Source organism: Colius striatus, chromosome 5, assembly GCF_028858725.1.
Source record: "Colius striatus isolate bColStr4 chromosome 5, bColStr4.1.hap1, whole genome shotgun sequence".
Lineage (NCBI taxonomy): Eukaryota > Metazoa > Chordata > Aves > Coliiformes > Coliidae > Colius > Colius striatus.
In genome coordinates, this window is record NC_084763.1 from 38697746 (window position 1) to 38711725 (window position 13980).

The window sequence follows — 13980 nt, forward strand, 5'->3', positions numbered from 1 at the left end:
AAACCCAGGATTTTGTAATGGAATGGTCAGGAAACATCAGGATGGTCAGGCCCTGGCATAATTTCTGTTACAAGAAGTAATCTGGTAAACTTGAAAGGGGGTATCTCCTATTTTGGAGACTATATTTCAGTGAGAACATGACATATTCTTGCAGATTTTATGATATAAAATCAGTCATTCCATATATTTGGAAGCAAATCAACAAATGAACAGACCCTGCAAGGTGGGCTATAATGCCACAGTAGTGAAGACAACTCCAAACCTTTTTGTTCTGGAGTATCTCCTCTATGCCCCCCAAGAGAAACCGAGAAAGGCTGTTGTAACATCAGAACTCTTCCCATGTCCCTGAAGAATTTTTCTCCACACAGCAGGTCAGTGAGAGTGTGTCTAGTGCCTCAAAAGTATCTTGAAACAAAGGAAATTGTTCAAAAGACCTCCACCTACTTTATATGTATAGAAATAGGAGTTACATGGCAAACAAAAGTAGGTGTTTCCTATCTGTTATTCTTGTGACAAAACATGAAAAACAACCAAAAATGATACAGGTTGTGCATTAAAAGGGGACAGAATGATTTGGCAGAAAATAAACCCCCTTGCCTTCTAACTCTCCTCAATGAGGTGGGAGGTTAGGTGTGGCTAGGTTTAAATTCTGAGTGATGTCCAATTTGCCACGACCAGTCCCGGTGCATTCGCCTCCTGTGAACTATCACAACTCTGGATTCTCCAATATTGGAGTGTACCTTCAGTCCAGTCGTGCTCATGAACTAGCATGGCCACACTCCAGGGTTTGGTTGCATTCAGTGAGAAACTGTGACAACTGGCTACTTAAACAGTGCAGTTTTATTCATGGAACAGATATACAGATTCTTATGGATTGCTGGTGATAGTGACTGTCTGCAGAGGAAAGCACATGCAAAAATAGATATATAAGCAATACAGCATGAAAAGTTACAAAACACAGCCTGGCTATAAAAGTTAAAGAGTAATTACTGTGTCTAAGTCTCACCCAAGGTGTATCAAGGAGAGGAGAAAGAGAGGCTCAGTCCATTGGCTGATTCCATGAGTCAGAGGCAGTCTGCGAGGGAGCTTCCTAAACTTGTTCATGATGGTGTCTTCCCTCAACACCCCTCTTTTCTTTGACTATTTTATACCTTTTTTCACCTTCAAGGTGAAGTTTGAGTGACTTTAGTCATAAATACTTTTATTATGATTGGTATAAAACTCTCTCACCTCGCATTTAAAAGTAGAGTTTATAAACAATTCAGGGCTCAGACTCAAGAAGGAGTGGTGGCACCTTGGAGGCAGGCAGCCTTTGGGATGGAGGTATGTTTTGGTATTATAATAACATTAAAGTAAGCAAAGTTCACATGAAAGACAACATTTTGTCAAGATTTGACAGACCATTGTCTCAGGGTTCCAAAAGTGCTGCTTATCAGTTCTAGAGGACCACCGTGTTCCCATGTATCATGACAGAGTCTAACCACAGAGCCTTCACTCTGCTCCACTCTCCATGGTATTTGCAGGGAATTGCTGTGTTGTGTATTCCTCACATATCAGCAGCAGCAGCTGTATCCACCCTATAAGCCTTCTTGATTTTATACCTTTCCTTAACTGGTGAACAATACTGATTTTCAGTATACGTTTTAATATAAGTTTTTATTTTCAGGCCACTTAGATAATTATGCCACAGCAGGTCATGTGACCACTGACTTTCCCCTGCCTTCAGAATTTTCTTGAGCAACTCTTCATATGTACATTCCTTCCATACATTCATTGCTTTCTCACTTCCAGGTTGTGCTCAATACTTTCGTTGTTATATGTGTAGTGCCATAAAGTTTGGAGGAGAAACATGGTGGAATTTGAGAAAAACCTGCTACCGGATTGTTGAACACTCCTGGTTTGAATCTTTTATCATATTCATGATTCTTCTGAGCAGTGGAGCCCTGGTTAGTGTAGCACAGTTTCATGTGTTTATTTAGAAGTGCTTTTAGCTTTAATTTACACTCAGAGAAGTTGTGTTTAGCAGAAAATACAGGAAATGTTTTTGAACTTATCAGGAGAAGAAAGAATAGGCTTTGCATAGCCTATTGTAATTATTTCAGATCTATTATTAATATCATTAAAAATCATGAGAGTGTGAGCAAAGTTGAAAATACATAACTCTCAGAAGCTGTTTCTATTCTGTCAGTGTATTAGATTTTCCTCAGGAAGCTCTTTCATAGTCGTGAAATATAAAGGAGTTTTTATATCATTAAAACTAATACATTATTCTTAACACCTGAAAAAAAAAATTAATACTTATTTCTCTTCAGTATATAACCTTCTTGAAATAAACTCCTGACAATGTATACTTTCCAACTAGGACTCCAGGGTGCATAGTGGGTGTGTCCACAGGGCTGTACTCTTATAGAGAACAAAAGGGACATGTGTCATCCAACACAGATTCAAGTAAAAGATGCCATTTAGATTTGTGTAAAACACATATTGAATGACAAAGGGGTGTTAATGGTGCTACACTTTCATTTTATTAAGTTCATTCAGATTTTTGCCTTTTCCTTATATATTATGTTTTCAGGCATTTGAAGACATCCATATAAATGAAAGAAAAAACATTAAAATGATGCTGGCGTTTCTTGACAAAATGTTCACTTTCATCTTTGTTCTGGAGATGCTCCTGAAATGGGTGGCTTATGGCTTCCACAAGTACTTCACCAATATCTGGTGCTGGCTGGACTTCCTTATCGTAGGCGTAAGTTCTGCCTTTGGCGTTTCTACATGGATCACTGTTTTCTGGATGCAAAGCTAAGACAATACTCTGACCTCTTTTAATGGTGATTACAGGATATTGCACTCTGAGTACTGCAAACATAGGGACATTTGTTTTGTTTTTTTCTTTAAATAGGAATAAGGGAAACAAATACCAGGACATAGCTAATACTTTCTTTTGTCTTCCCATTCAGGTCTCTCTAATAAACCTCATGGGGAGTTCATTTGGCCCAATGAAATCTCTTAGGACTCTCCGAGCTCTGAGACCCTTAAGAGCATTGTCACGATTTGAAGGGATGAGGGTAAGACTGAATACAAAGTAGAGTCTGTCAGTACTAATAAGCATGTAAAAGGTTTCTAACTCATCACTGTGTCTGTGTGAAGTTCGCATGTCTACCCCAAGTTCAGTTTAGGACCTATAAAATGTTTTTTTAGAAGATGTCTTTGCTGCACTCCTCTACTTGGCTGCTCCTTGTAGACCTTTCCCAAGTGATCTATCCTAGGTGCCACTAAACAAAGGCTAGGCAGAACTTTGTTCCATTGCTGCTCAGTTGTTGCAGTCGGATTGCAAGCAAATTCTGCAAGTTTTCACTAGATTGATTTCCAAAAATTGAAGATATTAAGAGGTATTTTGCTCAAATTATTGCTCCAAATAGACTTATTCTTTAAAAAAACAATAGTGTTTGTCTGTGGAGTATTTACTGACTTTTTCCATCAAAGGAGCACTTGGAGCAATTTGAAGCTGCTGTACATTAACTACATTTAATTCCAAATCTACCACTGTGTAAATGCAGAGAAGTATTCCTTTGGCCATATGAAAAACACATCTGTACCCTGCAGTGTGAAGAAGTATGATTTTAGTCTATGGAATCTACTCTGGCATGTGAAAATGGATGATAGAAATACATATGACATCACTATCTTGCACTTACATGGGAAGTAAATCGTTTTTGAGTATCTCCTGGAAGTGAGATTGAGAGCTCTCTGATTGCAGTCTTGTCACTGTGAAGACAGAGAGAAGGTGCATTGCATTAATTAACAGAATGTATCAAAATTCCCATGTCTGGAGTAAGTTTTGAAACAAGTACGATCATAATTTCTGTCTATCTATGCAGAACGTGAGTGACAATCTCCAAAACCTTCATAAAATTTTTAATTTTTCTCCTGGTTTATCAAGTTATTTGCTACCTGACTGTTGAGGTCATTGCTTTCACTGTGAAACAACCGTCACTCACTGTTTTTTTACACTGCATTTTACAAAGCAATCTGTTATATCTTAGCATGTACCTAATACCCCTGTGGACATTTTCTGTGATTATACAGCAACCAACACAGAAAAAGTACCCAGGCCATGGTTATAGACTCCAAACAGAATCATAATCCACTAAAAAACCAATAGATCTATTAAAATAATAGCGGAGAGTTAGTAGTACTGGTCCTATTAAAAACTACTTTCTACAGTCTTCATAATGTAGTCCTCTACATGAGGGCTTACAGATAGATACTTAAGACAATTTATGTTATAAAAGTTTAAACCAAACAAATCATCAACACTCCAAAAACACGGGAAAGTCATCAAAACTCACATTGTAGTATACTTATGTGGTAGTGACTTGCAGTAGCTCAAAAGATGTTAGCTATTCCTTTGAAAGCCTAGGAGATACTACAGACTTTTGAATCTTTATTCTAGGTACCCATGTCAGCTGTGAATAGCATTTACCTGTATATTGCACTGAGCAAATACTTGGGCCCATCTTTGTTTAAGTGTATTTTCCTCTCCCATTTCATCCAAGGTGGTTGTCAATGCCCTCCTCGGAGCAATCCCTTCAATCATGAATGTTCTGCTTGTCTGCCTCATCTTCTGGCTCATCTTTAGCATCATGGGAGTGAACCTTTTTGCTGGGAAGTTTGGAAAATGTGTCAATCTGACAGAAGAAGATTCAGAATTAAATAGCTCAATCAATGATAAAACAGACTGCACAATGTATAATAACACAGGAAAAATATTCTGGGTCAATGTTAAAGTCAACTTTGATAATGTTGGCTCTGGCTACCTGGCTCTTCTTCAGGTGGTAAGTGCTGCTTGCCTTCACTAGCCAGCACCATGTCAGACAGGCCTGACCTCCTTTTGACTAACTCATCTCTGTGTGTGATGGAAAACTGTGGTATCAGAGAATCACAGAACGGTAGGGATTGGAAGGGACCTCTGGAGATCATCCAGTCCAACCGCCTGGATGATCCAACCATCTGCTAAAGTTCAGGTTGCAAGGAATGTGTCCAGGTGGGTTTTGAAAACCTCCATAGGAGACTCCACACCCTCCCCGGGCAGCCTATGCCAGGGCTTCCTCACCCTTACAGCAAAGAAATTTTTTCTTATGTTTAAATGGAACTTACTGTGTTCCAGCTTTTGTCCATTACTCCTTATCCTGTCACTAGACACTACAGAAAAAAGTGTTGCCCCATTCTCTTGACATCCACCTTTTAAATACTTGTAAGTACTAATGAGGTCGTCTCGCAGTCTCCTCTTATCCAGGATGAACAGTCCCAGATGCCACAGCCTTTCCTCATGAGGAAGATGTTCCAGTCCCCTGATCATCTTAGTGGCTCGGCACTGTATTCTCTCCAGAAGGTCTCTGTCCCTCTTGAGCTGCAGAGCCCAGGACAGGACTCCAGATGAGGCCTCACCAGGGCAGAGTAGAGGAGGAAGCAGAACCTCCCTTGACCTGCTGGACACACTCTTCTTGATGCATCCCAGGATGCCATTGGCCTTCTTGGCCATGAGGGCACATTGCTGGCTCATGTTTAGTTTATTATCAACCAGGACTCCCAGGTCTCTCTCTGCAGAGCTGTTCTCCAGCAGGTCAATCCCCAGCCTGTACTGGTGCATGGGATTGTTCCTCCCCAGATGCAGAACTCTTCACTTGCCCTTGTTGAACCTCATGAGGTTCCTCTCTGCCCAAGTCTCAAGCTGGTCAAGACCTTGCTGAATGGCAGCACAGGCTTCTGGGGAATCAGCCAGTCCTCCCAGTTTGGTGTCATCAGGGAACTTGCTGAGGGTACACTCTGTGCCCTCATCCAGGTCATTAATGAAGATGTTGAATAAGACTGGCCCCAGAACTGATCCCTGTGGAACCCCACTGGCCACAGGCCTCCAACTTGACTCCATCCCATTGATCACCACCCTCTGGACTCTGTCATTCAGCCAGCTCTCGATTCACCTCACTATGCGCTCATGAGGCCTTCCTATGAGGATGTTGTGGGAATTGGTGTCAAAAGCCTTGCTGAAGTCAATGTAGATGACATTCATTGCCCGCTCTTCCTCTGCAGCTGGATGTTTAAACACCAGTGCTCTTCATGTACAAAAAATCAATAGTGGGACAAATTACTCTTTTTTGTGATTTTCCATGTGATAAAGGAAGCATCTGGTGGACCAGTGCTGTTTCAGCCTCCAGCAGGTTCATGAGACTGAGAGCTGGAGTCAGTCTCAGAAGGAAATCTGGTGCAAATGTTGAACAAACGTTCCATAATATGGATTTTTTTTTCAACCATGAAGATCGTAAGACCTTATGTAGACCATGCTAACAAGGGTTTGCCCTGTCAGCACCCTGATAACAAGTTCTGTTCCACCCTAGCAAGCCTTCACGTCCTGATAAGACCAAGGATGCCACACACAGAGCAGGGGCATGTTTCCCTGAAGTTAGTACTTGGTATTCTATGTGTGTGACTATACCAAAGGCATTGGTCAGTGTCATTCAAATATTGCAAATGATGTGAAGACTTTTACACTGAAAATTCAACACGTTTTCCATAATCTCCCATTCTAGGCAACATTTAAAGGTTGGATGGAGATCATGTATGCAGCAGTAGATTCACGAGAGGTCAGTCACTATATCCAAATTATTTTTTGTTTGTTTATGCTATTGTTTTCTAAAAACTGTTATCATTTTTCCACCTTTATATTTGCTATTTGTACTAAATATTTCAAGTAATTATTTTTATTAGTTGATGGAAACATTTTGTCTGTGAATAACTCATAGTTTCCTAATCTGTTGTAATGGGGAGTGCAATTCAACTCCAGTTCCACTTATCTAAATGCGGTTACCTATGCTGTAAGGTCTCCATGTCAGTTCACCTCCACGGGCCCTCTATGGTTAATGCAGACCTAGTCAACATGCTTAGAGGGATCTATCAGTTCATCTTAGATATCTATATTGTTCAGCTGAGAATCTCTTTATGCTACATTGATTATACTAATAACTGGATACCCATCGTCTGACAGAGTTGTTCAGAGTTCCCACTCTCATGGAGGCACCTAGACACCTTCTTTTATGAAACTCAAACTTGGGATAAACCTGAATGTTTTATAGTGATTTAGTTTGAAGTCCACTTCAAAACATAACCCCAAACTTATAAAAAAATCAAGCTCTTGTGTTGCTTGGATAAGCAACCATTTAAAATACATTCTCAGCCATGACTAGAACCATTCTACCTACTGCTTATATTGACAGTAGCATTTGCTGTCTTATCAGAGTTATCGTCCAATGTCATACAGAACAGTATGTGGTATGTCTTTGAAGGCAGAAAATTTCTAATTAAAAGACTCTCTTAATTTGATTGTGACTTAAAAAGGAATCAGATAATTTAAAAAGTAATCATAAATAAAAATTGGAGCGATTTCTATATGAAAACCTGTTGGTTTTTTTTTTTTTTTATACATAATTGTCATTAAAAAAAAGTGTTTTGCAAAGAAGAAAAAAAAGCTCCCAAACATGTCTAGGCCAAGACTTTTAATGGCAATAGCTTGGAATTAGACTTCTAAATCATTTGCTTGATTTTTCAAGTACTGAGCAATTTATAGCTTCTATTCTTATTGGAAGAAGCTGAACTGGTGCTTCTGGAATGCTTGAGAAAAACTTGTCAAGAATGTCCCGCTCAGTACCTGTTTCTGTTGTCTGTAGGAGGGCTTCAATCAATTGCAAATGGTAGTATTTTTAGTCATGTTTCAAAAGGAGAAAAAGTTACAAAAATCAGTTTCTCTGGAAAAGATATAAAAGCAAATCTCACTATCATTAGTTAAAGTTTTGCTCTAGGAGTTTGTTAGTGCAAATATATCAATACAAAATAAATTATCCTGTTCTGAACAATCTAGCCAGAAACTACATAAACAGGTTTCTTCACAAAAAAAATCAATTTTCTTTTATATTGCAAAGAAATCAAATTAGTGAGTTGTCATAGTATAAACACTTTGTACTACTAATATTTTCTGGTTATCTATCTCTCAGGTGTTGTGCTTGATGTATCATTTTCATATTTCATGTACAAAAAGAGTAACAGTCAGCATCTGAGCGATATTGTCCCTTCGAGGTCCTAGAATTTTGATGCATCTAGGAGTCACCATGGAATGTTACTCTTTTCCAATGTTTCATGCCCTTCCCAAAGTATCATATACATGTAATACTTTGAGTTGTGCACTACTGGTAGTTTTAAACTAAACCAGTGTTGTCAGAATTAGCAATGGGATTCTTAGTTCTTCTTAGTATCAATTTCTAGGAGGATTTGCAATATGAAGATTGCTTTGAACTGAGACAATGTTGTTACTGGTTATTTTTCATGTTGCTTCTCATTCTTGCAGAAAAATGAGCAGCCACAGATGGAGCATAGTCTGTTTATGTATCTCTACTTTGTAAACTTCATCATCTTTGGATCTTTCTTTACCTTGAATCTCTTTGTTGGCGTCATTATTGACAACTTCAACCAACAAAAGAGAAAGATAAGTATAATGTTTGTGCTCCCAGGCACCTACTGTGTCTTGAGCAATGCTATCTTTATATAGTGAGGTCCTTGCTGTACATAGAATGTAAATCTATTTACAAGATCATTAATGCTTAAGTCAGCAGAAGTAACCCACAGGGTGAGTTTCTTCTTCCTTTCTTCTTGTCTATATCCTGAACACTTAGCTCCTTCCCAACATTTCTAAGGCAATTCCTTAAAATTTTTATTCTTTTGGGGAACTGAGCTCTACAAGACAATTGTTATTTAGAAAGTGGTCTGCTACAGATGCTTTCATGATTATTTTGGATATTCAACAAGACCAGGAGGTGGAAAGCCAGGGAAAGGTTTTCCTGTCCAAGTTTTCAGTAGGTCCTCTATTTCCCTATGGGTTTCACCCCTGGACTTCTGCCCTGTAAATGCACGGTTTGTGACACTCTGCTTTTTTGGACACAGTTATACATTATGTAAAGTGCTAGTACCAGCAAGATATAACAAATGAAAGAATGTTAGTTTCCAGTATTTTAGACTTTGTAACTACAATGGTGCTGCTTTCTCACCAAATAAGAGTGAAATTTCTTTATATACTTAGGAGGGGAAGATATCTTTATGACAGAAGAACAGAAAAAATATTACAATGCAATGAAAAAATTGGGATCCAAGAAACCTCAAAAACCCATTCCAAGACCACTGGTAAGACTGTCTGATTTTTTTTAAAGGAAAATGTATTGCAAAAGCGCAATTTAATTCACTGGAAAGTACATATGTTTAGTTATTTTAAATAAATTATTTATATAATCTTTACATTGGTACTCAGACAGTGCTCTGAAGTCAATTCCATACCAAAATGTAGCACGGAAAGATTTTACAAGTTAAATATTTATTAAGTTATGTTTGCATAGTTGTCGGGTTTTTCATTCATTTGGAACTGGTTAATCTTCAAGACGAGAAGGGATTTTTAAAGTTATTTTTAATATTTTGCCTTTCTTAAATTTCTCAGAACTCTTTATAGTTGAGTGGCTTTGCAACATAAAAATTGGAGCTGTCAGGAATATATATGGATGAGTATTCCCTACTTTCACAACTGATGCAAGATGTTGTTTTTTGGGTTTTTTTTTTCCCTCTAGAACAGGTACCAAGGGTTCCTTTTTGACATTGTGACATGCCAAGCCTTTGATATTGGCATCATGATTCTCATCTGCCTTAACATGATCACCATGATGGTGGAAACCCATGGGCAAAGTGACGTGAAGACCAACGTCCTTAACAAAATCAACATATTGTTTGTTGCCGTCTTTACTGCAGAATGTGTACTGAAATTGGTGGCTCTGAGGCAGTACTATTTCTCAAATGCCTGGAACATCTTTGATTTAGTAGTTGTGATCATGTCACTTATTGGTAAGTAAAATTGGTTTGGCAAATTCTTCTCAGAAAAAAAATAGTTGAAATTTATCAACTGCAAATGTATGTTGAAATGGAAATCATAATACTGTAAAGTCTCAAGGAAAAAGAACTAACAAACTCCACCATGGCTATATCAAAACATTATGAAATAAGACTTTTTAAAATTCCTGCTATTTTCTTTTAATAAAAGCATTAAAAGAAAAAAAAGACAGCTGTATTATGTAAAATCTTTAATAATGGGTCTTTATGTTGTTTTTCCTTTGAAAGACAGAATTAATAACCCATCATACCAATATCACATTAGGTGATTATTTTCATTGTTGCAGACTTGGTAAAACCCAAGAAATCTTTGATCGGATAAAAATTACTAGGGTTTTATAACAGGGAAATGAAATATACTGATGACATGAAAACTAGAATTAAATTATAGACTATAAAATTCAGGTTTTGGAAACTCAGGCATAGCTGATTGAAAATAAGGGTCCACGTTGTGTAACAAGACAGGAAAATACAGCATAAAGCTTCTATTTGAAGGATTACAATAGAAGAATGGGGCAAAGACATTATAATTTCATCCTACTTACTAATTAAGCAGAAATGTGATATTCTAACTAGTTTTCATGCTTTCCATTTTAGCCTTACTGCTTTCTGGCATCGGTAAAGCCTTTGAACACTTCTTACCACCTACACTCTTCAGGGTCATTCGCTTGGCTAGGATTGGCCGAATACTGAGACTCATCCGGGCTGCCAAAGGAATTCGAACTCTCCTGTTTGCCTTAATGATGTCCCTACCTGCTCTGTTCAACATTGGCCTCTTGCTTTTTCTGGTCATGTTCATTTATGCCATTTTTGGCATGGCTAACTTTGCCTATGTGAAGATGGAAGATGGCATTGATGATATGTTCAATTTCCAAACCTTTGCTAACAGTATGCTGTGTCTTTTCCAAATCACCACATCAGCTGGCTGGGATGGTCTTCTCAGCCCTATTTTAAACACTGGCCCACCATACTGTGATCCAAACATAAATGGTACTATAGGTGAATGTGGTAAACCTGCCATCGGTATTATTTATTTTGTAAGTTACATTATTATATCATTTCTCATTGTTGTAAACATGTATATAGCTGTTATTCTGGAGAACTTCAATGCTGCTACTGAGGAGAGTACAGAGCCTTTAGGAGAAGATGACTTTGACATATTTTATGAAATCTGGGAGAAGTTTGATCCTGAGGCAACTCAATTTATAACTTTCTCTGCCCTTTCAGACTTTGCCGATTCTCTGGCTGAACCTTTACGTGTACCAAAACCAAACAAAGTTGAACTCATAGCAATGGACCTGCCTATGGTCAGTGGAGACAGGATCCACTGCTTGGATATCTTGTTTGCTTTTACCAAACGAGTGCTAGGAGATTCTGGAGAGATGGATACTCTAAAGGTACAAATGGAGGAGAAATTCATGGCTGCCAATCCATCAAAAATGTCCTATGAGCCAATCTCAACTACACTCAGACATAGACAAGAGGAAGCTTCTGCCACCGTCATTCAGCGTGCCTACAGGAGTCATTTGCTCCTTCGATCCGTAAAGCAGGCTTCTTACCTGTACCATCACAGAACTTGCAGTATTGACATTCTTGGAGATGCTGCTCCAGAAAAAGAAGGACTTATTGCATCTATGATGGATGAAAACTACGGTAGGAGTCCTGACAAGTCTGAGAGTTTGTCCTCTACATCCTTTCCTCCAACGTATGACAGTGTTACAAGAGACACTAGAGGCAATCTCATGGCTGAGAATGGAGAAATTACAGGAAATCAACAATCTCCAGACACTAAATAGTTTGTTATTGACAAGGCTGTTAATGTTTTAAAATGTTCACAGAAGCTGATATTGTAAATATATGTCAGTTGAGGCAGCCTCCCTGTTAAAGTTTGTTGATAATGATTAATTACCCATAGTTAGGCATGATCACTTAACTATGGTAGCTGCTAAATCATAGCCTTTGGCCCCTCTATGTTCAGTTTTGTTCAATATTTACATGTACAGAGTGAAAATTTTTTAGATCTGTTTAAGCAGGGGCGTCTCACTGCAAAGCAAGTCTCACAGTACCTGAGTGCTACCGTGTATTCACAGCAGTGACTGGTAATTCCTACTGACATTACCCCAAGTACAAGAAGCAGAGAAAAGGCTCAAGCTCCCAAGGATATACTGGAGAACTGAGAAAAAAATGTCAGTATTAAGACAAAGTGACAAAGGGAAAGGAGGTAAAATTTGCCCTTAGTCCATTCCTAATTGATACTCTCATTATAAACCTGTTAGGAAAATTAGCTGCTAATTTTTATCTTTTTTTTTTTTTTTTTTAATGTATGGGGACAGATGTACCACAAATACAGCCACTGCATGAACCAGAGTTATGCCACAGTGTAGTGGACTTCTAATATGATCGGTTTACAGAATGTCATGGCATGTATGCTACTGTTGTTTTGTTAATGCAGCTTAATGAAATAATAAATGCAACTCTTGGTATTACAGAAGTTTTACTCAGATGAGTAAAAACTTGCTTTACTCTTTGTCTATGAGGCATCTGTTTTAAGCTGTGTTCCTCTGGCATCAAGGTGAAGGCAGCCATGCTGTGTGTCTATCAATTACTCCATAACAAGTTGCATTTATTGCATACTTTCCTATAACTTTGAAGAATGATTAAGTTTCATGCTCAAGTTCATTCCTTGACCTCAGTCTGCTGGTAGAGAGCCACAAATAAGCATTTCCACTGGGGAGAAGTTGACAGTATCACTTCAACCACTCCCTTAGACATCAGAAACCCAGGTTGGGCAGGGCCATGTGAACCCCATCTGAAGTGCCTTTGGTCATTGTCACCTCCATTGCTGGACAGATGATGGAACAAATCCTGCATGTCATCACTAAACGTATGAAGGAAAAGGTGATTATCAGGTGGAGTCAACAAGGATACATCACGGGGAAATCCTGTTTGACCAACCTGATAGCCTTCTGTGAGTGCATAACCAGCTGGCTAGATGAGGGGAGAGCAGCGGATGTCATCTACCTTGACTTCAGCAAGGCTTTTGACACTGTCTCCCACAACATCCTCATCAGAAAGCTCAGACAGTGTGGCTTGGGTGAGTGGACAGTGAGGTGGATCGAGAGCTGGCTGAATGACAGAGCCCAGAGGGTAATGATCAATGGCACGGAATCAAGTTGGAGGCCTGTGGCCAGTGGGGTTCCACAGGGATCAGTTCTGGGGCCAGTCTTGTTCAACATCTTCATCAATGACCTTGATGAGGGGACAGAGTGTACCCTCAGCAAGTTCCCCAGTGACACCAAACTAGGAACACTGGCTGATTTCCCAGAGAGGACCGTTTTCCTCTCTCCTGCAAAGATTAGAAGAAACCAAAGTAGGAATAATGCGGACAATTAGGAAATCTGGGATGAAGCATTTGGGTCTGGGGTTGACACAAGATTAAGGATATAATCACAAATTCTATTTCTCATGAAACTACATGTGTAAGTGGTCTCTCATGAGCCTCAACACATTTTCCTTATAATTCCTTATAATGTTCCTTCTTTATTAATTTTCTTACCAGCCTGGGCTTCTCAGAAAAACACATGTCCAAACAGTTTTCTGTCCTTTGTGCATATACTTTCAGCTGATGTACTTTGCTGTCTAATGACTGTTGTGTTATCTTTTGTCATGAATTAGATGTAGTAATAAATTACCCTTGACGTTCTAATTTCTTATTTAAACTTCAAAGACATTACATACAAGCTAGTGTAAGATGCTTTTTCATTTTCTTAGTTGCAAGGTTGTAGCTGTGCAGTTAGTGCTGGGTTCGGCAGGTTCTGGCAAGGCTTGGGTGAGCGTTTCCCTTCATCACTGATTTCAGCTGAAAAGGAAACCTGCTTTTGCAGCTGAGACCTACTGTACACTTTGCTTTCAACTTGCAGCAACTTGCCTTCTTTATTCAACACCTGTTAGATGTTATGTAGTACTATCTTGTGTCGCTTTCTTTTCCTTCCGTCTTTTTCA

The 13980-nt window shown here is 38.8% G+C and overlaps 1 protein-coding gene across 1 annotated transcript in view; it reads left to right on the forward strand.

Annotated features, from left to right (window-relative positions):
* Positions 1-11774, forward strand: part of LOC104558107 (sodium channel protein type 5 subunit alpha-like) — a 38236-nt gene extending 26462 nt beyond the window's left edge. The window contains exons 19-27 of the mRNA XM_061996365.1: positions 1792-1946; positions 2576-2749; positions 2961-3068; positions 4560-4838; positions 6591-6644; positions 8399-8536; positions 9124-9228; positions 9663-9933; positions 10576-11774. Coding sequence (XP_061852349.1) covers positions 1792-1946; positions 2576-2749; positions 2961-3068; positions 4560-4838; positions 6591-6644; positions 8399-8536; positions 9124-9228; positions 9663-9933; positions 10576-11774 — 2483 coding nt within the window. The remainder of the gene's footprint in view (positions 1-1791; positions 1947-2575; positions 2750-2960; positions 3069-4559; positions 4839-6590; positions 6645-8398; positions 8537-9123; positions 9229-9662; positions 9934-10575) is intronic.
* Positions 11775-13980: the final 2206 nt, after the last annotated feature.